Source organism: Haliotis asinina, chromosome 16 (assembly GCF_037392515.1).
Source record: "Haliotis asinina isolate JCU_RB_2024 chromosome 16, JCU_Hal_asi_v2, whole genome shotgun sequence".
Classification (NCBI taxonomy): domain Eukaryota; kingdom Metazoa; phylum Mollusca; class Gastropoda; order Lepetellida; family Haliotidae; genus Haliotis; species Haliotis asinina.
Window position 1 is genome coordinate 17565639 of NC_090295.1, and position 23032 is coordinate 17588670.

The 23032-nt window shown below is 41.3% G+C and overlaps 1 protein-coding gene across 1 annotated transcript in view; it reads left to right on the top strand.

The window, feature by feature from the left end:
• The first annotated feature begins 603 nt into the window (after positions 1-603).
• LOC137268871 (neprilysin-like) overlaps positions 604-23032 on the top strand; it is a 38386-nt gene continuing 15957 nt past the window's right edge. Inside the window, exons 1-8 of the mRNA XM_067803454.1 lie at positions 604-714; positions 6724-6798; positions 12677-12873; positions 17541-17573; positions 18326-18487; positions 18978-19061; positions 19625-19827; positions 21460-21639. Of these exons, the coding sequence (XP_067659555.1) occupies positions 6725-6798; positions 12677-12873; positions 17541-17573; positions 18326-18487; positions 18978-19061; positions 19625-19827; positions 21460-21639 (933 nt within the window). The 5' untranslated portion in view covers positions 604-714; position 6724. The remainder of the gene's footprint in view (positions 715-6723; positions 6799-12676; positions 12874-17540; positions 17574-18325; positions 18488-18977; positions 19062-19624; positions 19828-21459; positions 21640-23032) is intronic.

The window sequence follows — 23032 nt, forward strand, 5'->3', positions numbered from 1 at the left end:
CAGCTTTACAACACGGAGTAAGCCTCCACAACTTAATAACCTAAAGTTGTCCCTCACAGTTTAACAACATAAAGTTATCCTTCTCAGCTAAACAATTTAAAGTCACCCTCAGCTTAACAACAACAAAGCATCCTCAGCTAAATAACACGGAGTAAACCTTCTCAGCTTAATAACATGAAGCCATTCTTCCCAGCTTAATAACATGACGTATCCGCCAATGGATACGACTTTGGTACATGGAATGATATCAAAGCTAACCAAGCTCTATGAATAGTTCACATCCTTTTTGGCAATGAACACGACATTACGTGTCGGTGTAGACACTAACGCCACTATCAAGCAAACGCTAGCATGTACACCGAGACGTCGAAGTTGAGTATTCAGAGCACGTGCTTCACCCTCACCTTTACAACTTCTTGAATGCCTCCCAAAGAATTCATAGTCATGTAGATTCGACTGTTTAAATTCTTTTAAATAGTATATATTCGTCTGACGTGACCCGTACATGTATACTTTTTTCAGAGTCCCTCCGCCCGTTTTCATCTAAGCCTCTGTCAGATGACAATACATGCGGTCGGGTCAAAGACGGGTCACGTAGCGAGTGAGTGAGCGTAAGATATTTGACTCACTCGGGTAGGATATGTCATATCATCGACACGGTGTTCAGGGATAGACGGAGGGGATTTCACGCGTCTTAGCTACAACAGTGGGGAGGTAGGTAAAGCAGCCTTGTTTCATTTAACTTTACAACTGGACAAAAGAAAATGGATATGTTTTAGGTGCGGATACCTTTGTTGTTTAGACCTTAAATTTCCATTGTCTCCGATGACTGTTTCCAGCCATTTAATGAAGTATCTAAGTTGATGGTTAAGTCCAATGTTTTGGCTGAATGTTTACGCACATTTGTCAAACAAATCTCTGATGAATGAGGAAATTCATTACAAATAGTGGACGATTTCCACCGGTGTCAGTACCCCAGAATGTAGTCCACACGAAGAACATTTTGCACACACCCCATCCTCCACCGGCTACAAATGTTGACGGCATTCTTCTGCACAAGGGGAATGAAGTATGGGGAGCTTTCTCAGTGTCTAACGTGAACAAATAAAGTAAAAGATGAAGTAATGGTTGAACTAACAGCAGAAGTAACAGATAAAGTGACAGTTACAGTGACACAGTGACAGATGAAGTAACGGTTAAGTTATCTATTCAGTAACAGATCAAGTAACAGATAAAGTGTCAAATAAATTATCAGTCAAAGTAACAGATATAGAAACAATTAAAGTAACAGATAAAGTTATAGTTAGTGATTGATAAAGTAAGTAATAAAAAGTTACAGTTAAATTAACGCATTAAGTATCAGTTGACGTAACAGATAAAGTAAGAAATATAGCAGCTGTTAAAGTAACAGTAAAAGTAACATTGTAAGTAACAGTTAAAGTTATGTAGTTTGTGTCATTCAGAATAAATCAGTTCACGCGTGTTTGTTGATAGTAGGACTAAAGTAACCTTGCCATTGATAGAGTTTATTCCACCTGTGTAATTTATTCCATAGATTTATTTTTCCACCCCAGGGCAATTCTAGGAAGATTCATTTCACTTTGCAAGTTACATCATTACCCAACTTCGCAGATTGTACATTGCTCGTCACCAGACCTCAGGGCTAAACCGGGCTTTTGATAAGCTCAAGTGCATTTAGGAGATGGTGTAGCCATCTGGAAGAATTTGTTTAGCAATAAAACCTCCATCAAACCACTACCTGTGGTCAGCAGGCATTTCAGACTTTCTCATCCATGACCCACACATAGAGCGAAAATATTTATACTGGCCATAAATAGTTACGGATATTAGTAAAATTTAAAATTATGAATAATGGTGTATTTATTCATTGACACACGGATAAAATATTACATATAAAAGACACCAATATGCCTAACTTATTTTGTCCAGTATACCTTCGTATTTCATGGTGGCTGCGAGTGACCCCCCAAAAAACCCCCCCAAAAAACAAAAAACAAAACAAAACAAAACAGAACAAAAAACAAAACAAAAAACAAAACAAAAACAAAACAAAACAAAACAAAAAAACCCAACCAACCAAACAACAACAACCCACCCCTTCCCCTAACCAAAACAAAACAGCATCCCCATCAGAAATGAACAAAACAAACACAACAAATAGCAAACAAGCGAAAGGGAAACAAAAACCCTAAGCAACCACACAAGACATACCAAATACATACACACAAACCCAAGAAATGCGTACGAGGCTTCCGTGACTGTTTCAGGCTATAAGGTTTTTTAAAGATTTTACAATTTAATGTCAAGTGCGACTTTCAAAAGTACAATTCCTTATGCGAAGCAGCTCTTATTAAAACAGATCTAGTGTCTGGAATGTATCAGGTGAACTAAATTTACATGACAGTCACACTGTATTCCCCTTGGAAATTTACAATGTGGTGAAGAAGACCTTGGCCCCCTCTCCCAAAGTGATCGTAGAGCTACGACTGTCGTAAGTCTGTGTTAAAGTATAGGAGTGAAGATCATCTACGTTAAATGAGACTCGGGGTCCCGTGTGAGAGCCTTGATTGTCGAAGATCTCATAGTGATAAGGCAGTTTTAAGTCTATGTTAATGTATGGCAGTTACGACTATCTTAGCGCTGAGAGGGCTTCGAAATTTTGGGCCCTGAAAACTATCGTAGCGGCATGACTGTCGCAAGTCTGTGTTACAGCGCTACGATAACTGCGCGAAACGGGTTTCAGGGAGCTACTGAACAAAGTGATCGTATCACTTATGTCTTAAGACAGACGTACCACCACATTTGTTTTACACAATGGCACCCTGTTGTATAGAAATGTGTGATGTAGAAGGGTCAGGGGTGTTGTGTGACTCATTTTTACATACTTTGAGCTAATGTCATTCCACCTGATATGGCCATAACGTGATTAAGAAGACTGGGCCTGGACTGATTTTCAAAGCTCTCTTAAGGCGAAGAAAGTCGCTATACATTACCATTAACTTACAACTATCTTAGAACTAAGCAATCTTCGAAAATCTAGGCCCTGGGTCCCGTTTGTAACGTTCATTGCGCTACGGCGTTCGTAACCCTATGATTAACTGTTGAGTTACGACGGGTAACGTTACGAACACTTTGTGGATCAGGGGCTATATTTTTTATATATATAAGCTCTCTTAGCGCAAAGATAGTCGTAAGTTAATTTTAATGTATAACACTTACGACTATCTTAGCGCTAAGAGCGCTTCGAAAATCTAGTGCAAGGTCCCTGGTCAGTAGGTCAGGTCCGACCCATGGGCAGTGTCTCACACATCAACGTCGACATTGTATTGTTGTTTTTCGAGCAGGGTCAACTAACGCACTAATCTGTTTAACACAGTCTTCATATTGTATAAAATATCGTCCATTCGTTCGTTAGTGACTAAACCCCCAATTTATTTTTGAAGACTTTGAATGTTTTTTTGCAAGTTTGAGTTTGTTTGTTGTTTGACTCCACAAGTTTAATAATTGTCAATGTCATGTGATGTGTACACTTTTACAACGTTACAACGTTTTACAATGACGTTTCACAACGTCCGTGAAGTGGTTATTTTTCAATCACAATAAGATGATAATATTGTTATTGTACTATTTGACATATCGATTTTGATGAATGGATTAAAATAAAATCAAAATATAACGAAAATACCTCCACAGATAATAGCATTTTTGAATTAGAGCGTGCACAGGTAACGCTTGTCATTTTACCGTCATGGTGTAACGCGTATCCAAACCTTTAGTGTAAAACGAGGCATACAGCCTTTGGGCGTGTTGGTACACACATGTGTTAACATATATTAAGTCTGCTGACAGACACATGGCCTAGAATATCCACGTTACTATATTACCATTTTAGTTTCCCTTTCAAAGCCCTGCAATCCAGATGTAAATTTCAAATGTAGAGTATACTTTGTGGCTTTCCACAAGGCATTGACAAACATTTACATGCTCAGTCACGTCATTCATAAACTCAGAAGGTCAGCTCTCATGGTTCGGAACCGCTTAACATACCGTCTTTCTGATCCAATAATGATTGCATTTCAGAACCGTGTCAGTAAGGCAACATTACGTCTTGCACCAATACTGCGACGCATGGCAACAGAAAGTGATCGTGATCATAATGCACAATATATTTTACCTGATTTACAGCGAAGAGAAATCAGCTTCATACATTTCACACTGTCCAACCCTATGACATTGTACATGACAAATGTCCAGGATCCCTTTGCTTTCGGGATGGTGTGGTGGTGTAGTAGTGAAAGTGTTCGCTCGTCTCGCCGAAGACCCGGGGTCGACTCCCCACATGGGTACAATATGTGAAGCCTATTTCCGGTGTGCCCCTCCTTGATGTTTGCTGGAATATTGTTAAAAGCGGCGTAAAATCATACTTGTTTGTTTTGCTTTCGTGGCTTCAGACACTAAACACATGTATCCAACACAGCCAGTGGCAAATAGGTCAAGAATGTTATGAAGAACACAAATTTAATGTTGGCCCATGCTGGTTTATTGCGTGTTGAGGAGTCTGAGGATACAGGCTGACTGTGAAGTCAGAATCGGTCCTTAGCATCCCATGCTTGTCGGAAGAGACAGGCTCGCTCACCTGGTTGACACATCGTATACCAGTTGCGTAGATCGATACTAATGAGTTGATCACTGAATTGTTTGGTCCAGACTCGGTTTTTTACAGACCGCCGCCATATAGCTTGAATATTGCTTAGTGAGGCGTTACAAGAAAAAGACAAATTTAAAGCTGCTCATAATTATCAACCCGGAGTTGTTCATATACAAGAAGGATACAGCTGGAATATTTCTGCCAGCTGCGTAAGACAAAACAAAAATCAAAATTCTTATCCGGGTGCCGCGAGACTCGAAAGGATGATGTCGCTGACAGTCTCTGCAGGTTTGAGGGTGTAAACGATACACCGATCTGCTAAACAGATATTTAGATTTGTTTAATGGCCACAGTGACGATATGTATGAGTCACTTCTCCATGTAGGGAATCGAACCCGGGTCTTTGGCATGCCGAGCAAACGCTTTGACCATTCAGGTACGCTACCGCCCCCATTCTTTATATTCTGGACTCAAACCTCTAATAAATCTTGTCAGTCGGCACATTTGAATGAAAAAAATAGCTTTTTATTCATGGGTATAAATGTATTTTATCACGTTGAGGACAATGCTCTTGTTTAATAAGTAGATCCCTCTCAAGCTTAAAGTTTATGTGCATGTACCAGTGTTAGGGCAATGTAAGTAGGACCTATGACTTCAATGGTAGTTCACTGTTATATTGCCCTTACACTGGTACATGCACGTTCATTCATACCCATGAATAAAAAGCTGTGTAGATAATGGCCTCCTTTGCTTTTTTGTGTCAACGCATGAATGACTGAGTTTAGTTTTACACCGCGGGGGAAACCATGAATGAGGTTCACACATTATATCATACGGGGAATCGAACTCTGGTCGAACGCTTTAATGGCTGGGTTACCCATCAAACCACTTGAAACCTCACCCCTTGTGGTTTCCATTTGGTCGGTCGGTTAGTGTAGATTTTGTGGATAATTTGTGTCCTGTAAACAAGGTATTTTCAGAAACACGCATGGGCACCACTGACAGGGAAGTAGGTCGTATTGTCCAGCACGTCTGTAAGAAAAAGAACACGCAGTGTCAAGGTGAACGTCAGGGGCCACTGCGACAAGAGCCACCCAAAAGGTCATACGTGACCATGCGAATGAAACCACCACGATTGATTGTGTTCAGTTTAATATTTTCGCGCTGAATTACACAATTCTTTGTTAACTTAGTTTGTGTTGGACCTAAACGTGCCTGACACGTAAACAGATTTTCGCTGATTATGTTGGTAGGTTTGTGAGCTTCTTATGTGCTCCTTGGCTTCAAACTGATAAGCGGCGATGGGATAGCCAAGTGGTTATAGCGTTCGCTCGTACCGCTGAAGTCCCGGGTTCGATTCCATACAATGTGTGAAGCCCATTTTCTGGTGCCCCCAACCCCCCACCTTCCCCAACCGCCATCATGAGCTGGATGGAATATTGCTAAAAGCGGCGTAAAACTAAACTCACTCAATTCCTCAGCAATGGTAAATGCTATGGACAGGCATTACTTCGGGTTTTCCTCCCGTATTAACCTTGGCGGGCCGTGATATGACTTGAATAATTTAACAACGTAGATAAACCCATCCCAACTCATAAACGCGTGAACAAGTAGACATGTTTGCTTACGAGGACATGCGAGAATGCTCATATTAGGGTGGTCATCATGGGAAGGTGCATTCTTCATTGTCCAGGGAATTGTGTCTCATTGCAACACTGAATCCACCAAAAGTCTTTCTTTTGGCTCGATTCTAGTAATATGGCTCCAGTTATGAGTAAGTGAGTTTACTTTTACGCCGCTTTTAGCATTATTTCAGCAATGTCAAGGTTGGGAGCATCAGAAATGGGCTTCACACATTCTAAGGAACCGAATCCGGGTCTTTCGCTAACGCCCAAACCACAAGGCTACCCCACCACCCCTATGATCAAGAGATACTCTGTGCAATGATTAGATCAGATCAGATTAGAATGAAAATGATATATCTGATATCCCCGAGGCGATATTTCTTTCCAGGAAAGCATTGTCTACACAATGTTTATCTATTTCCATTTCAGAATGGACGGAAGTAAGGCCGGAAGTCTCCAAAGCGTCACCGGAAGTAAACATGTTCTGTATCCGGAATCTATCACGTAAGAACGATGATATAATGCTAGTTCTTAAAAAAGGGACCAAGACCAGCACGGGTTTACACTGTTTTGAACATTAGTGCACTTACATCAGTTGGTCGAAGCATTAAGTGTGAGCGAGTGAGTGCATTTAGTTTTACGCCGCCTGTAGCAATATTCCAGCAACATCACGGCGGAGGTCACTTGAAATGGGCTTCATACATTATACCCATGTGGGGAATCGAACTGGGATCTTCGACGTGACGTATGAACGCTTTAACCACACTGCTACCCTACCTCTCGTGTGAGGAAATGCCGTGATGCAGGTCTCAGTGATACTCACTGACAAACTTAGACACGTAGTCGAGGAAACCTGGGATTCGAACCCACAATCATGTTTCCCGTGTCCACTGGCCTAAGTGTGTTTCGGGAAGTGCGTCGCATGAGACGAATGGACAGCACGTTTCCATGCAACGCCATGAGCATATATTACAACTGTAGGGAGATCAGCGTGTCTTGAATACATGTATATGAAAGCTGCTGAATAATGGTGATATCTGTGGCTGCTTTAATGTGAATTATAGTATTCTTTGGTCATAACAAACTCAAAAGGACCACTAACATTTGTTCTTTGTAATGTACATGACTCGTCATACGCTGTGCGACTAAAGTATACAGCAAGTGGGCTGCCCTTTCATGTCTCCTCTCCCCCCACCCCCAAACACCCAGTTTGTTATGTCCGCCAGTCGTCACAAACGTATTCGTGATATCCGTATATTGAGAGATTCTACTTGGTTACATTTAGATTAATGGACACGCTTAAGGCACGCACAACTGACCTAGCAAACAAAAGAGATTCTGTTATATGCGGATGAAACGAATGATAACAAACTGAAAATGACCCGTGTTCAATATGGGCGCCTCAGGTCACGACTCGTGATGTGAATGCATGTCAGTGATCGGCTGCGCGGAGCAGGGGATTTCATGTTTTCTCACATGACACCAGAATGATACGACATACTATAACGTGAGTCATAAAGGGAGACTAACATTGACTGCCTGGATGCAGTTTACCAACCACGTGCAGGCTTTGTAATGATAGCTCAATATGGAAACTGGGACATTATCCTTTAGTAATTTGCATAATGTTAGTCAGTGCGATTACTTTCCCCACCAACATACACAAACACTTCCAAGGGCTTTTATCAAATATCCAGGGTTCTTATCTTTGGTAGCCCCAATTTTCACAGTTTCATCTAACATATCGGACAATTAAAGGGAAAATCTTTTTCGTGGTTTCTTAAATTATTTTACGATCTTAAAACATATATAATGGTGTGAAATTAGATTGTGATAGACACGTGAATTAGTGAAACGAGAGAGACTACCTTGGACATCCTTTCAGGATGCAGTTGTGCCCAACAACCTTGACGATACGACAGTCGTATATCTGTCTTAAGGTATGGTGTTAAGGTATGGGAGTTACGATCACCTTAGCGTTACGACACTCGTAAGTCTGTATTAGGGTATGGGAGTTTCGGCCACCTTTGCTCTACGACAGTCGTAAGTCTGTATTAAGGTATGGGAGTTTCGGCCACCTTTGCTCTACGACAGTCGTAAGTCTGTGTTAAGGTATGGGAGTTTCGGCCACCTTTGCTCTACGACAGTCGTAAGTCTGTATTAAGGTATGGGAGTTTCGGCCACCTTTGCTCTACGACAGTCTACGACAGTCGTAAGTCTGTGTTAAGGTATGGGAGTTTCGACCACCTTTGCTCTACGACAGTCTACGACAGTCGTAAGTCTGTATTAAGGTATGGGAGTTTCGGCCACCTTTGCTCTACGACAGTCTACGACAGTCGTAAGTCTGTATTAAGGTATGGGAGTTTCGGCCACCTTTGCTCTACGACAGTCTACGACAGTCGTAAGTCTGTATTAAGGTATGGGAGTTTCGGCCACCTTTGCTCTACGACAGTCGTAAGTCTGTATTAAGGTATGGGAGTTTCGGCCACCTTTGCTCTACGACAGTCGTAAGTCTGTATTAAGGTATGGGAGTTTCGGCCACCTTTGCTCTACGACAGTCGTAAGTCTGTGTTAATGTATGGGAGTTACGATCACCTTAATCGCTTTGCTCAACGGCGCCCAGTTATGTTCGAGATGTCCTTTGGGATTAAGGTGAGCAGAGGAATTGGACACCTGAAAGACTTGCTTATACTCTAATCACAAAGTGTGTCATGGGAAGCAAACCGGCACTTGAACAGGCAACTGTTTAATGGCAGAGAATCAGGACGCTCAGAGATTCTCATATACATTTATGAAGGACACGTACTAACTGGTCAGTTTAGCTGGCTGCTATCTTTGAGACCATTTAAATGACACTGAAGCTTTCAATCTAACTGCCAATTTAACATTTATATTTTTAAATTCTCTATTAGAAATTCAAAAGAAAGTAATAGACATTCTGGAAATCTATCTTGCTAATATGACGTCAAATGTATCAGGGTTGCATTTTTACAAGCTAGGTTATTAGAATGATAACAAAGTCTTCAAACAAGATATTATGTGAGCGGGACTGTGGGTAGCCACGTGGTTAAAGCGTTCGCTCGTCACGCCGAAGACCCGGGTTCGATTCCCCATATGGGTACAATGTGTGAAGCCCACTTCTGGTGTCCCCTGTCGTGACGTTGCTGGAATATTGCTAATGGCGACATAAAGCTAAACTCACTCACTCATTCTTCTTGTCAGCGTTATGCTAGAGCTGTTCTTGAAACGAAAAACAGACCGCATGTCTCAAGGGTATGTTGCACAGGTGTATTGCAGGTTGACAGCAAGGCATATGATTAAACTGAAGTAACACCAGTGATATCGGAGTTTCAGAAACTCGAAACTGTGGCAACTCCATGCTTTCTACAACGTTAAGGGCGGCGCGGTAGCCTCGTGGTCACAGCGTTTGTTCGTCACGCCGAAGACCATGGTTCGATTCCCCACATGGTTGCAACATGTGAACTCAATTGCTGGTATCCCTTGTCGTGATATTGCTGGAATGTTACCAAAAGCGGCGGGAAACTAAACTCACTCACTCACTCACTATTTCAGCATGGAATTCAGGGTTGGAGAAAAGGACAAGCTACCAGTCTTCAGAGACACCGTAGACGTTACGCAGACTTATGTCAGCGACAGTTAGGTTGCATATATAAACTGAATGTTCCTCTGGCAGATTTTTTCAAAAACGACGAGGGCGGTAGAACCGCTATTTTAAATTTTTGATAGGAAAAAAGTGACGAGGGAGAAACACATTTTCATTTTTTTCTTTTAGAAATACTGATTGGGAAGTTCAACATGCGTTAATGAGGTGTAGATTCAGTCACACTCGTTCTTACAGACATTCATTCTTCTAGAGGACAAATGGATGATCGGGATGCGGCAAAGTCAAAATTATTTTTTGCAAAATAGCAATAAGAAATTGTGCTCCGATGCCCGAGAAACATTTCACTTTTTTATTTAACCTTATCTATACAGACAGACGGCCTTTATGACACCGTTTTAACCATCGGCTTCGCCGCACTGTGTGAGATAGAAATGGCATGGCACGGAGAGGCTGTTTGATTGTATACACCGTATTACCTAGCATAACCGCCCAGGGTTCCTGACCCTGCGCTTATTTAGAGGTCCGGCGATTTTTGTGTTTACCCGGAGTAATTACCGAAATTATTAGTGAGCTTCTTTTCACCCGGCGCTTATTAGAGTAATACGGTAATATCATATCCTGTATAGACATATCATTGTGTTAGAGACAGGAACACGTGGATCCAGCCGTGGGTGAACAAACACACAGGAAGTTGGAATGTTATAAAGTATGCGAAGAAAGCACATTAAGCCTAATGGTACAAAAGACACGTGGAGGTACGGGAAGGGCTAATCAAGATCGGATAGAAAACAACCTCCCGACTCATGATACCCCAACGAAGAATGTATTTACTGAAATCATATATACTGAGGGAAATAAATAAGTGAACACTGCCATGAAGCAGATCAGATTCCCTTGTGCGTCCTCTCGCTTAACCTGATTCTGTCGAAACGGGTCTCTCACATAGTGGGATTTGGCTGACAGGGGTTAGTGTTTTGATAGTTTTGATAACACTTAGTCCAGATGAACCATAGTCTTTATCAACAAAATTTGTGAAATTTATATTAAGGCGAGATACATTGATGTGGTATGATATTGTCTTAACAATACATTTTTTAGTAGACTCTGGAAAAGTGAGAGTGAACCTTTTGTCCCACAGCACTGTTCAGTGCCGGTGTTGAAGCCTGGCAAATTTTAAAGGAACACTTGAACTTTCCTATGTTCCTTTATTTGTTTGTCTCAGTATACATGCCTGAGTGTTATCTGTCTCTCTTTGCTACGAACATAATTCCCACTCACATCAACATACACTTAGACGAATAAAGTACATTGCGATTTGCATATTTTGTGAATGACAAACACCTAGGTCTAATGCATGGTTCAGTGAACTAATGGTCACCTTCGGTTCCTGTTGCGCATAATTGTTATGATTTGAATATTGAATTAAAAAGTGCCCCAGGTGTTGTCTCGACAGAGTTAAGTAAACCATCATAGGTGGTCATCACCTGGGTATGTATCATGTACTTTAACAAAAACATATAGGTCTGGTTGCTGGCATATGCGATAATGCATTGTTGTGCGGCCGATGGAAGTTGTCTCCCTTGCGAAACGAAGCCATAACAGCAATTATAAAACGCATACTGAATGGATGATATATGTTTTTTGAACATTTCGCATGAGAACGTTTCTTCAATAACATATTTGAGAGCGGCTTTAGCCAAGGATGTTCTCAATAATATATTATACGCTTAATAGATTTATTTTGATGTTTTCTTTAAAATTCATCCGTAAAAGATCCAGTTTGCTTTTTCGGTAACGAGAAGTGGTAGTTGTCATGGAAACAGATATGTCATTTGTGGTATTATTCTTATCTTTCAACTGTTTCAGAACAAGTAGTAGGAGCATACTATACTCTTAAAAAAGTAGGGGATAATGAACTTTCAATGTGAATAGTGAAGTGTAAACTTTAACAAACGTTTCAAGGACAGACATCTTATGAACGCACCACCATTTCCCTCTATTACCACCCCTAAACACAACGCGCGATATGCACATGCACACCGCAGTAGCCCCATACACGTGCATGGGGTCCCATTCTTGATCTTGACGTTTCCTCAAGAAGGTCGAGAAATCACACATTAATTTTGACACTCATCTTGCATTACACATTTGTTAGTGTTTGTTTCTAGTCGTTTGTTTTAAAATGAAAATCGTATACATGCCATACACCAGTCATTTTTCAAAAGCGACAACATTCCAAATAAGGAAGTGCAAATGGTGATGCACGCTCCAAACATTCAATAATATCATACCAACATTGATAAATCTCCGATAAATCTCCTAAATATTTTTAATCGGTTTAATTTAAACTTAAAAAAAAAACAGTGACGATCTCCTACCTCTTATATAAGAGAACATACGACAAAAAGTGAGCGAGTGCGTGAAAAATTGCAATATGACGCATTCTCGTGTTTTAGGAACATAGCATTTTCGCGTGAATGTCCCCAACAGTATTCCATATTTACCACTTTTTCCTCAACGCGACTAAGGGCAAGGAGCTGACAAACCAAGAACGATAACTCGGGTGAGTGAGTGAGTGAGTGTTCGCGCCGTATATAGCAATATCACGGCGGGGGACATCAGAAATGGGCATCACACACTGTACCCATATGGGGAATCGGATCTCCTGCCTGCCGAGCGAACCGTTAAGCCTCCAAATTACCCTAACGCCCCAAACATCATGGAGGCTTCCTTAACTCCTTTAACTTTATTCCACAGATTTGACAAAGGGAGTTGGTGGAATCGTCGGTCTGGAATGGAAAAGAAGATGGTGGCTTTGATAGTTCTCTGCTTCCTCGTTGCCGTTGCCCTCCTCGTCGTGGTCGTCGTGCTGGCTGTCGAGCGGAACAACGCTGCGCCTAACGAACACGCACACGTGATGCCAAATACGTCTCCTAAGCCAGGCAAACTAACCTGTGAGACTATACAAATAAGTGTTTCTATTTTTTCCCATAATTAACACATCCACTCGTCTTGTAATCTCTATATTTTCCATGAAAGCACAATGGATTTCTCATATTTATCCGATGGGGATATGGGTGGATTAAGATACTCAGCAGCCCTACATTTGTAGACATTGTATGACCAGAAATTATTGAGAACTTAAAGAGTGTATTTTTTTCATTCATTACGTACGTATTAAATATGAATATTAGCAGAAGATGACTCCAAATTCAAAGAGAGGTGAGAGGTTAGTATTTATAATTATATTAATAATATGCAGGCTTCAGTGAGGCGGGACATACTACCAAAATTTGTCAGATTTTTCTTATTGAGACCCCAAACGTTTTCTTTTGGATTTAGGTCAGGGCTATAGCCAATCTAATAATGTCGTATTTTGGGTCCGAATGTGAATAATTTGAACGAAGTTTTGGTTGGCTGTCCTGGTGGAAAATCCAAAAAATGTCCATAGAACATGTGAGCAGATAGAGTAAATGTCCCTGAGAACATAGGGACATATCTGTACCGCTCACTGTTCATATTCTCTTCAAATACACAGAGGGGTGTTGCCCCTAACACACATATGTCACCCAACAGGTTATATTTCGGTCTGTACTTTGGGCGGTGATACAAAGGTTTCTCAATTAATTTGGTACAGAATTTCAGGGTACGTTTATCTGAGAAAATCACATTGTCCCAGTTAAGATTTCTGTGCTCTATGCACCAACTCAACATTCGCTGCTTTTGTTCAGGTGTCATGATTGGTGATAGAATCCTCGACTTTTCTGCCAATCCATTGCATGCTGCTCAGTTTCAATTTTCTCCTTACAGACAGCCAAAGTTCCGCTATCAATCATACACAGCCTTAAGTTTTCTTCACTCCTTTGTTAGTTTCTAGAAACAACAATACCAAGCCGCCTCCGACAGTCAATTTTCTGAGTGTATCTGCGCCTCCATGGTGCTCAGTGCCATATCCATTTGCAATATTTTTCAAAACACGATAAACAGTGGACAAAGGGATGCCTGTTCTACTTGAAATCACTTTAGGTGATCTTACGTCCTTGTTATAATGCTCTACAATTAGGAGGATCGCTGAAAATGTCGTCTGCTAGCAAGTAAAGGAAGGGGGATAACTCTTCACAAACTAATGTTAAAAGGATTGACGGAGTTGTCCCTCTTGAATGAAACCAAGCACCTGATAGCTCGTCAAGGTTGTTTACACTAGAAATCCAATTAAACATATTCCTAAATTTTTAAATAATTTCTGGTCATGCCACATATCTATATTGCTACAGAGGCGAGTGGTTAAAGCGTTCGCTAGCCACGCCGAAGACCCGAGTTCGATTCCGCATACTGCCACAATGTGTGAAGCCAGGTTCTGGTGTCCCCTGTTGTGATATTGCTGCAATATTGCTAAAACGGCGCGATACGTTACTTACTCACTACAATGTTACATTATAAAGTTACATATATTTCGCGACACGGTCTCAGGTTCGGCAGGAAAAAAGAAATGTTTCTCGACCGGCTTGTGTCTATGTGGCTGATATAAAGTGACGTTAAATTTAATTTTGCACCTTAGCATCTTAAATGCGAATCAACTCAAGCTTTTACACCTTTCCACGTTATATAACGCAGATTCTGTTGTCCTAAGACAGACACAAAAGAGGCTGACGCTTTAACAGCCATTTGTGTCCATTGTGGTGTTCTTGGTGTGAATGTAAAATTGATAGTTCTTGCGGGATGGTAAATAGTTTCTTTCTCATCGCTTTTGTTTTCGATACTGAGTTTTCGATACTATTTCCCTCCAAACACTTGAAACTGTGAAGATGACCTAGAATTGGTCTTTAACAACCAGTGCCTGCCGTAAGAGGCGACTAACGGTATTCGGTGATCTGACTGTCTGACTTAGTTGACGCATGTCATCGGTTCCCAACTTCGTAGATCGTGAGTATTCATGTGGCCGCAGCATGGGCGAATCAAAAGTGTGTCTATGTGCGCGGCGTGCGGGCGTGTGGGTGTGCGGGCACGCGTGTGTGTGATGTTAAAGGGGTTCGGGCCCCCCACCTCTTGAAAATGAAGATTTTTTTAAGGGCGTTTAGCAATGATCCCTCATTGCCTGGTTCGGACTCAACTATTTACAGACCGTTTCCATACAGTTGGAATATTGTTGGGTAAACATCGAACAAACCTGACACTTGAGAAAAATGTTTTATTATTTTAAATGTAACCTTGTCGAGACAAAACTGACTCGCCAGTTATTTTCAGTTACTTAACGATGGCGCGTCTTAGTTTTAGTGTTTCATTCTTGGGTGTGGTGGTGAAGTAACTGTCACGGAATAGAATACGTTGCAATAAAACACTTTACGTTTGTAATCAGATATACCCTGTACACCACCACGTTCATACAAAAATAATAGTCTCCAAATCAACGACGTTGCATTCCCGTGCAGGGCGTCGGGGTAATCCAATGGTTGTAGCATTTGTTCGACACGTCGAGGACCCTGGTTCGATTCTCAAAATGGGCACAATGAATGGAACCTGTTTCCGGTGTGCCTCGCCACAATCTAGCTGGAACATTGCTACAGGCGGCGTAAAACTATTACCAAACTAAAACTCACTCAACCAGTCTCAGATGCCATAACGATTATATTCAAATATCAATGTACTTACAAATACTAATGTCACAAAATCAGAATCAGAGAAATCCTTTGAATATTTCTTTTCCGAAGTGTACGGAAATATGTAAATACATGAGAGAAAATTTATTCAGAAACTTACCCCCCTATGTGAAGACATTAGCTGAACGGACAGTATGCTCTTTCTCGCACGTACACACCTATAAACGCAAGGCCAGACTGAAACTGAAGTCATTATTTCACTTCGTGTTTTATGTGACTATTAAAAGCTCCATTAAGAGTTCTATATGAGAGTCAGAGCTCCCTCCATTATCAAAGATAAATCTCAAATAAAGCCAGACATGACACGCTTCAAACAAAATGTTCTTAACATCACGCACTAAAATTGTGATCGCAACATTGATACGAAACAAGAAACGTATCCGAATGCAAAATTTACAATTGTGATGTGTATCTCAGGGGCAAATGCAGGCGTTTACAGCCCCAGTGTCGTAGACGTGAAGCAGATGCCAGACCATGTCGTTTCATATAACTGATCCGAGTCTGATCACATGGCGACTTTAAAAGCCTTGCGCTTGTGACATGATTGATGTTAGTAGCATCCATGAACAAAACGTTTGATATTCACCGTAAGCCATCATTGACATTCGTGTAATCTACACCCACATTCAGTACCCGTATAACCGCCGATAAAAGTTTACTTAAATGAGATATAGGACGTGTACAATACTATCACGTCGGTCTCATAAAGTTTTGGGTTTTATAGTCGCCCACAGCGTCGAAACGGTTGGTATATATATTGCCTGTATTTGTTTATATAATGGTAATAAACATACGCACAGAAGACCTCTTTTCTGTGCTGTCGCTGAGTACACGTGGTAATGGTGACGAAACGCCACGTCGCTATTTGACCTTGAGACGGCGGAAATCACCGGTGTGAAGGCGTTTTGAACGTTTTGTTTTCTGTTTCCAAGCATGGTATAAGATGTGAAGCCCATTTTTTTATTTCACAATCCGTTAATGTGTTCTTCATCACTTTAAAACTGGAGGTAATATTGTGAGGCCTGGGCCGATGGGTAACCTAGTGGGTAATGGTCACGTCGAAAGCCCGGGTTCGATCCCCACATGCGTACAATGTGTGATGCCCATTTCTGGTGTCCCCCGCCGTGATATTGCTGGAATATTCCTAAAGGCGGCTTTAAACCATAGACACTCACTCATTAGATCACCTGTGGGACAAAACTCTTAAGATTTTCGCGATGTGTTTGGAATGTGAAATCAGTTCAGATTGAAGCGCCAATTAAATCTTCGGCAAAAGAACGTTAATGTCACCTAACTATGGAAATGCTATACAGCCCTGTCACTCAGCCAAAACGAATTTATCCCTCTAACATCTAAATAAGACTCTGTGTTCTTGCGTGACTTTGTATTAAGACGTTGGGGTAGCCTAGTGGTTAAAGCGTTCGCTCGTCATGCCAACGACCCGTGTTCGATTCCCCGTCATGGGTACAATGTGTGAACGCAATTTATTGTGTCCCTGTCATGATATGGCTGGAATATTGCTAAAACCACGTTCAAATGAACTATTAAAATACATACTATGAACATAAAAAGAAATAAAAAATCATACCAGTGAAACCCTTACATCATTATTAAGATATATTAAGATGTACAGAACAAAGACGATATCCACATTAACCCCAAAACGAGAACCTTTTATTGGCTTGTAATAAACAATAGTGTTAATAAAAAAATACATATATCATGAACATAACACACACAAAACAAATACATATATTATTAACATAACACCACCATTTCAAAATCACTACATCACAAACAGTCCACTACGGCATTCAGAGTGAATTATTTGCATGTTTTATGTCGCATTTACACATGTTTGAGTATTATCAGATCAATGCGCGTCACACATAGTGTACCCGGGAGGTCATTTCTCTGGAGTGAAGCATTAGGCTGTGTCATTGAAAATATACTTCTTGTTTCAGCTGTTTGCCTCACACCTGGATGTGTTGCCACAGGTAAGAAAGTTATTAATTTCATCGCAGTATTTTAATTAATCTTAGGACCCGTGAAGGTCCCCGGGGTGGAATAGGCCTTCAGCAAACCCATGCTTGTCATAAAATCTGACTATGCTTGTCGTAAGAGGCGACTAACGGGATCGGGTGGTCAGACTCGCTGACTTGGTTGACACATATCATCGGTTCCCAGTTGTGAAGATCGATGCTCATGTTGTTGATCACTGAATTGTCTGGTTCAGACTTGATCATTTACAGACACCATCATATAGCAGGAATATTGCTGAGTACGGCGCGTAAAACTCAACTCAACTCATTAACTCACTCATTAATCTTAGTTAATAGTGACAAATAGAAATAGTAGCGATAGACTAACTCAGTGCTCAAGATGGGGCATGGAAAAGCTTGTAGCCTCAGATAAAATAATTCAGAATTATATCCCATATTGTGTCATTACAATACCGAGGGGCATTCTGGTTAGAATTGGCCTTCAGCAGACCATGCTTGAAAGAGGTGGTAATAATATCTGACTTGGCTGACACATGCCATCGTATACCAAATTGGGTAGATCGATGCTCATGCTGTTGACCACTGGGGCTTGTCTGGTCCAGGCTCAAATTATTTACAGATGACAAGCGAACGTCTAGAATGTTGTTAATGTATAAACAACAAACAAACAAAACAAACAACATTATGATATTGAATTCACTTCACGTGGTCAAGCGATTCTAAACAAGTGAATTTCTGATCACCAGCCGCTCGTCTCAATGACATGATGAACATGAACGCCGACCCCTGTGACAACTTTTATGAATTCGCCTGCGGCTCGTGGATGGAAAAGAACATCATCGCTGAAGACAAGTCTACCAACGATATCTTTACAATCCTCGACGACAGTCTGCTCATCAAACTGCAAAGTAATGTCACGTCTGTAAAGTAGAGATGGTTCATGTTAATCAGTGGCAGTCATTTAGTGTTGTCATACCTAACTACTCACAAGAAGATAGAAAACCTGTTGCCACGACAACCACGTGCAGTAATTTAAAGAGAATCCGTTACTGACCTTCAATGCTTACCGCACACTTACTAGCGTTTTCTTACAAACTGCAAGCATTGTTTCAGTAAACTTTTTCATTGCTTACCGTACACTTATTAGCGTTTCTTACAAACTGCATCCATTGTTTCAGTAAACGTTTTCATGGTATTGATAGGTATATGATATGGACGAGAGTCATAGACAATCACTGCAGGTGGTCTTGTGGAATCGGTAATCTAGTTTCAATATGGAATACTTCCCATCCTTATCAAGATAGTCTTTTGATGAAAAGTAAACCACGGAACACGTTTCTCGATTCTGACCAAAACTATACATATTGGAAATAATCCTGCAATTCCACTGTATTCCAGATCTACTCGAAGCACCTTCTGCAGAGGGAGAACCCACTTCTGTTAAAGAAGCTAAGAACATGTACAAGTCATGCATGGACCTAGGTTTGGACACTTAATCATAACACCTATATTTTTAACACCAATGATCAGATAACTAGCACAGTAGGGTAGTCCGCTGATTGCTAGAGTGACTTCTTGACACTTGACTTCTTTTTTGACAAGGTATTATCTTTCAAGAGTATTGCTTTCGACAACTTCACCTAAACATGTTGAATTTCATGTCGTTAAGGTAATTCATACTACTTCACATGACCATCTTTTTTGTCATCATCATCATCATCATCATCATCATCATCATCATCATCATCATCATCATCATCATTGTCAGGCAGTCTGGTATTCCAACTGCACTTGTATGTACGACCGTGAGTAGGATAACCCTGCTTGCTGGATTTGTCCCATCACAGTAAAGTTATAATAACTGCTTGACCTTTTTGTTTATGTAATCTGTTGATTGCATAGTCTTATGAAGTAGTTTGGACTCAGTGTATTCCGTCGTCTTTGTGACAGTGGTGGTACACAATCCTGCAACCCATTTTATTTTGATCCAAGTATATTCTTGGTCAGCTGAATTACGACTTGTGATCCTTCCTCACTTATTGCAGACGCAATAGAAGAGCGCAAAATGAAGCCCCTTGTCGACGCCCTGCCTCAGTTTGGGGGCTGGCCGGTGCTCTCCTCCTCCTGGAACGAGTCAGCCTTCAACCTAGAGGACACTCTGGTGAAGCTGTCTTCCTATAATTTCGTCCCCATCATCTACATGTCTGTCTCAACGGACGCCGCCAACACCACTGTTAGAAAACTGTTGGTACGTTGATGACTGGATATTACAGCACAGTTCCTGGATTGATATAAGGGTAGCGCTATTTTTCAGGGCGTTATCATTTGCAGAAGCCCGAGGTCTTTCCGACGAAGGAGGATAATGCCCTGAAGAATAACGTTACCGTTATTATAGCTAAAATGAATAGACTTTTTAATAAAATAAGAATAAAAACAGCGGCATCGGTTTAGAAGCATTTACTGCCAACAACAAAACGACGGAGGTCACTGACACACATTTTACAAATATAGGCACGTCATAGAACAACAGAGATGACGTCACAATTGAGGGTGACGACATTCGACCTTGACCTTTGCTCATACTACCAGCCGCCATTGTTTTCAGAGATCAACAACGTTAGACTTCAAGTCGATATTTTCATTGCTGTATGTTGTAATTTATGGTACAATAGTTATGGATGGCACAGGCAGGAAAGTGCATAATGGCGCAGGCACATGTGACGAATGTGAGCCAGATATATGGTCAATAATGAACCCAAGTTCAATCGAGCCGTAGGTGATTGAACTTCAACAGCTGAGCTACTTATGACGTCACCTAACAACGGGCTTGATAATGCCATTAATGGCCCGTCGTAAACTTACTATGTTGGCCATGTCTGTCGTAATGAATGCTGCTAACGTCACTGCCATGCAACTGTTACAGCATGTGCAACGTTACGACATGTCGTAACTCTAAGAACGCATCGGGAACCAGAGTGCCGATCCACAAAGCGTTCGTAAGATTACGACATGTCGTAACTCTATAGCTTACCATAGACTTACGAATGTCGTAGCGCTACGTACCTCGGGACCCATGGTACCATTTGGCTTGTCGTCCGTTTGTGGTCTGTTCAATAAATGTTAATTACGACTGTGAATGGTTCTTCCATCAATAACACGACAAAGTTGCAAAACTATTTGTTAGAATTCAGACTACTGACCGCTATTTGTCTTGTCGGCTGTGTGGTCGATTGTGTCTATGTGAGCGATAACTGTCAATGTTATTCTGGAGAAAGAATGACTATATAAGCACATAGTATTTATGATCGTTTAAATGAGAAATAGAATCAAATCAGAGAATGTCTTTACCTTCAGCTTTGCTTATTAAGCATAAAACATGTTTGGGGCGATATCATGTAAAGAGAGATAGGGACTATACCATCTACTTGTAAATAATTTCTTCATAAAGAATGTGTGTACGAATGTACAGAACAGGCCATTGTCGAATGTCAGACGCACGGGGATGTTACAGTTCTTGAATAGAGATAGCCCCACTATGTGCTTTCTGATTTGTCTCTAACTTTGCACTGTATAAGAAGCGAGTGAAAGAAAGGTCATCTTGTTTTGAAATTGGCATTCGAGACCCACTCGTCTGATTCCGGGATAAATCTTTCTTGGAGGCTACGGGAAGGAACGAATGGTGACGAATGCCAGAAATCACGGAACGACTCCGTGGGGGGGGGGGGGGGGGGGGGGCGGTAACTCTAATCAAGTGATCCTCCTCCGAAATTTTACTAACACTTCAAACATTGGCAGCAACCGCTATTCCCTTAAAACCAGAAGCTCTTAATATTTTTTCTTCTGCCTGATAACATGTAGTGTCGTTTTCATATACGTCTAGTTCGACCAACCGCACCTAGGATTATCTGGACGCCAGTACTACTTGGGGGCCCGAAACAGCAGTACACTGAAAGCTTATGAGGACTACATCATCAGGACTGCCGTCGCGCTGGGGGCGGACCCGGTCGACGCCAGAGATCAGATCCGAGATCTCGTTGACTTCGAGATAGAAATAGCGAATGTGAGTATTAAACGAGAATAGAACAGATGCTATCTGACAAGAGTAAAAATAGGAATATCTTAGTGAACAAAAAATGATACAAAATATCAGCCGCAGGCACCGACGCTATGCGCAAGGAGCGAGCGTACCAGTGAAGATTTGGTCTTCAGTCAACCTATATTTGTTGTCAGAAACGATTAACGTGATTGGGTGGTTAGGCTAACTGACTTGGTACAATAATGCAGATCATCGTATCCCAACTGCGTTGATTGATGACCATGATGTCAATCTGGGATTCGAACCGACAAAGCTGTTGGCTAGCTAGCATTCACAGAAAACCTGCAAGGGTAAATCTGGCGGTGCCACCTGTTGCCCATTTCTACGGCAAACTGACTAGCTATTCTCGAAATGTAAATCCATTCTTAACATATTCTTAACACATTGCTAACGATCAAAGTTAAGAATCCGTACCGCTACGAACGAATAGTTAAGAATTCGTAGCGTTACGAACGAATAGTTCAGAATTCTTAGCGCTACGAACAACTGAATGATGGACTGAATGATGGATCTGAATTATACAGGTTGTTGGGTAACTATTCAAACCTATTCAAAAGCCGCTTACAACTGACGAATGTAACGAACCACACGATTCCGGGTACGTGTCGAAATGAGGACAACGAACGGTCATCACGAACTGAAAGGTTCGGTGCCTTGTCTTCTCCTAACTATAGTTATGCATACAATTGAGAAATTAAATTGGCAAAAAATGTACATACCTTGACGCACAGGCCTATACGAAGACTGTTCAGTTTCTTTCTGTTGAGTATCTCCATTTGTGCTGCAGATTGCCTGTGCTTAACGTTATCAGGCTGAGAACACTCACAAACAAAGGTCCAAAACAACAAGTCTACCAGGTACATCACCTATCAAAAAACATTCCTTGTCTGTATTCACACCTGTGACTTTCTCAGATATTCCATTGGGACTGTGAGGTCGCCAAGTGGTTGAAGCGTTCGTTCGTTCGTCACACCGACCTGGTTTCGATTAACCACATGGGTACAATATGTGGACCCAATTTCTGGTGTCCACCGCTACGTTATTGCTGGAATATTGATGCAAGCGGAATAAAACCAAAACTCATTCATTCAGATATCATATATATGAGTATGTCGATGCTACGATATTGATCACTGGATTGTTTGGCCCTGACTAGATTGGCTACATACAGCTGGCAGGGGCGGATACAGCTTTTTGAAAAAAAGGGGTGGGGGTTGAGGGGGTTGCTTGCTTCATTTTTACCCGAGTTTCTATGGCCATTTAACAAAATTTCCGGAAAATGGGAGAGGTTCAGGGGTGCACCTGGATCCGCCTATGGATGGAATATTGCTGTGTTAAAGATCAAACCAACCGACCA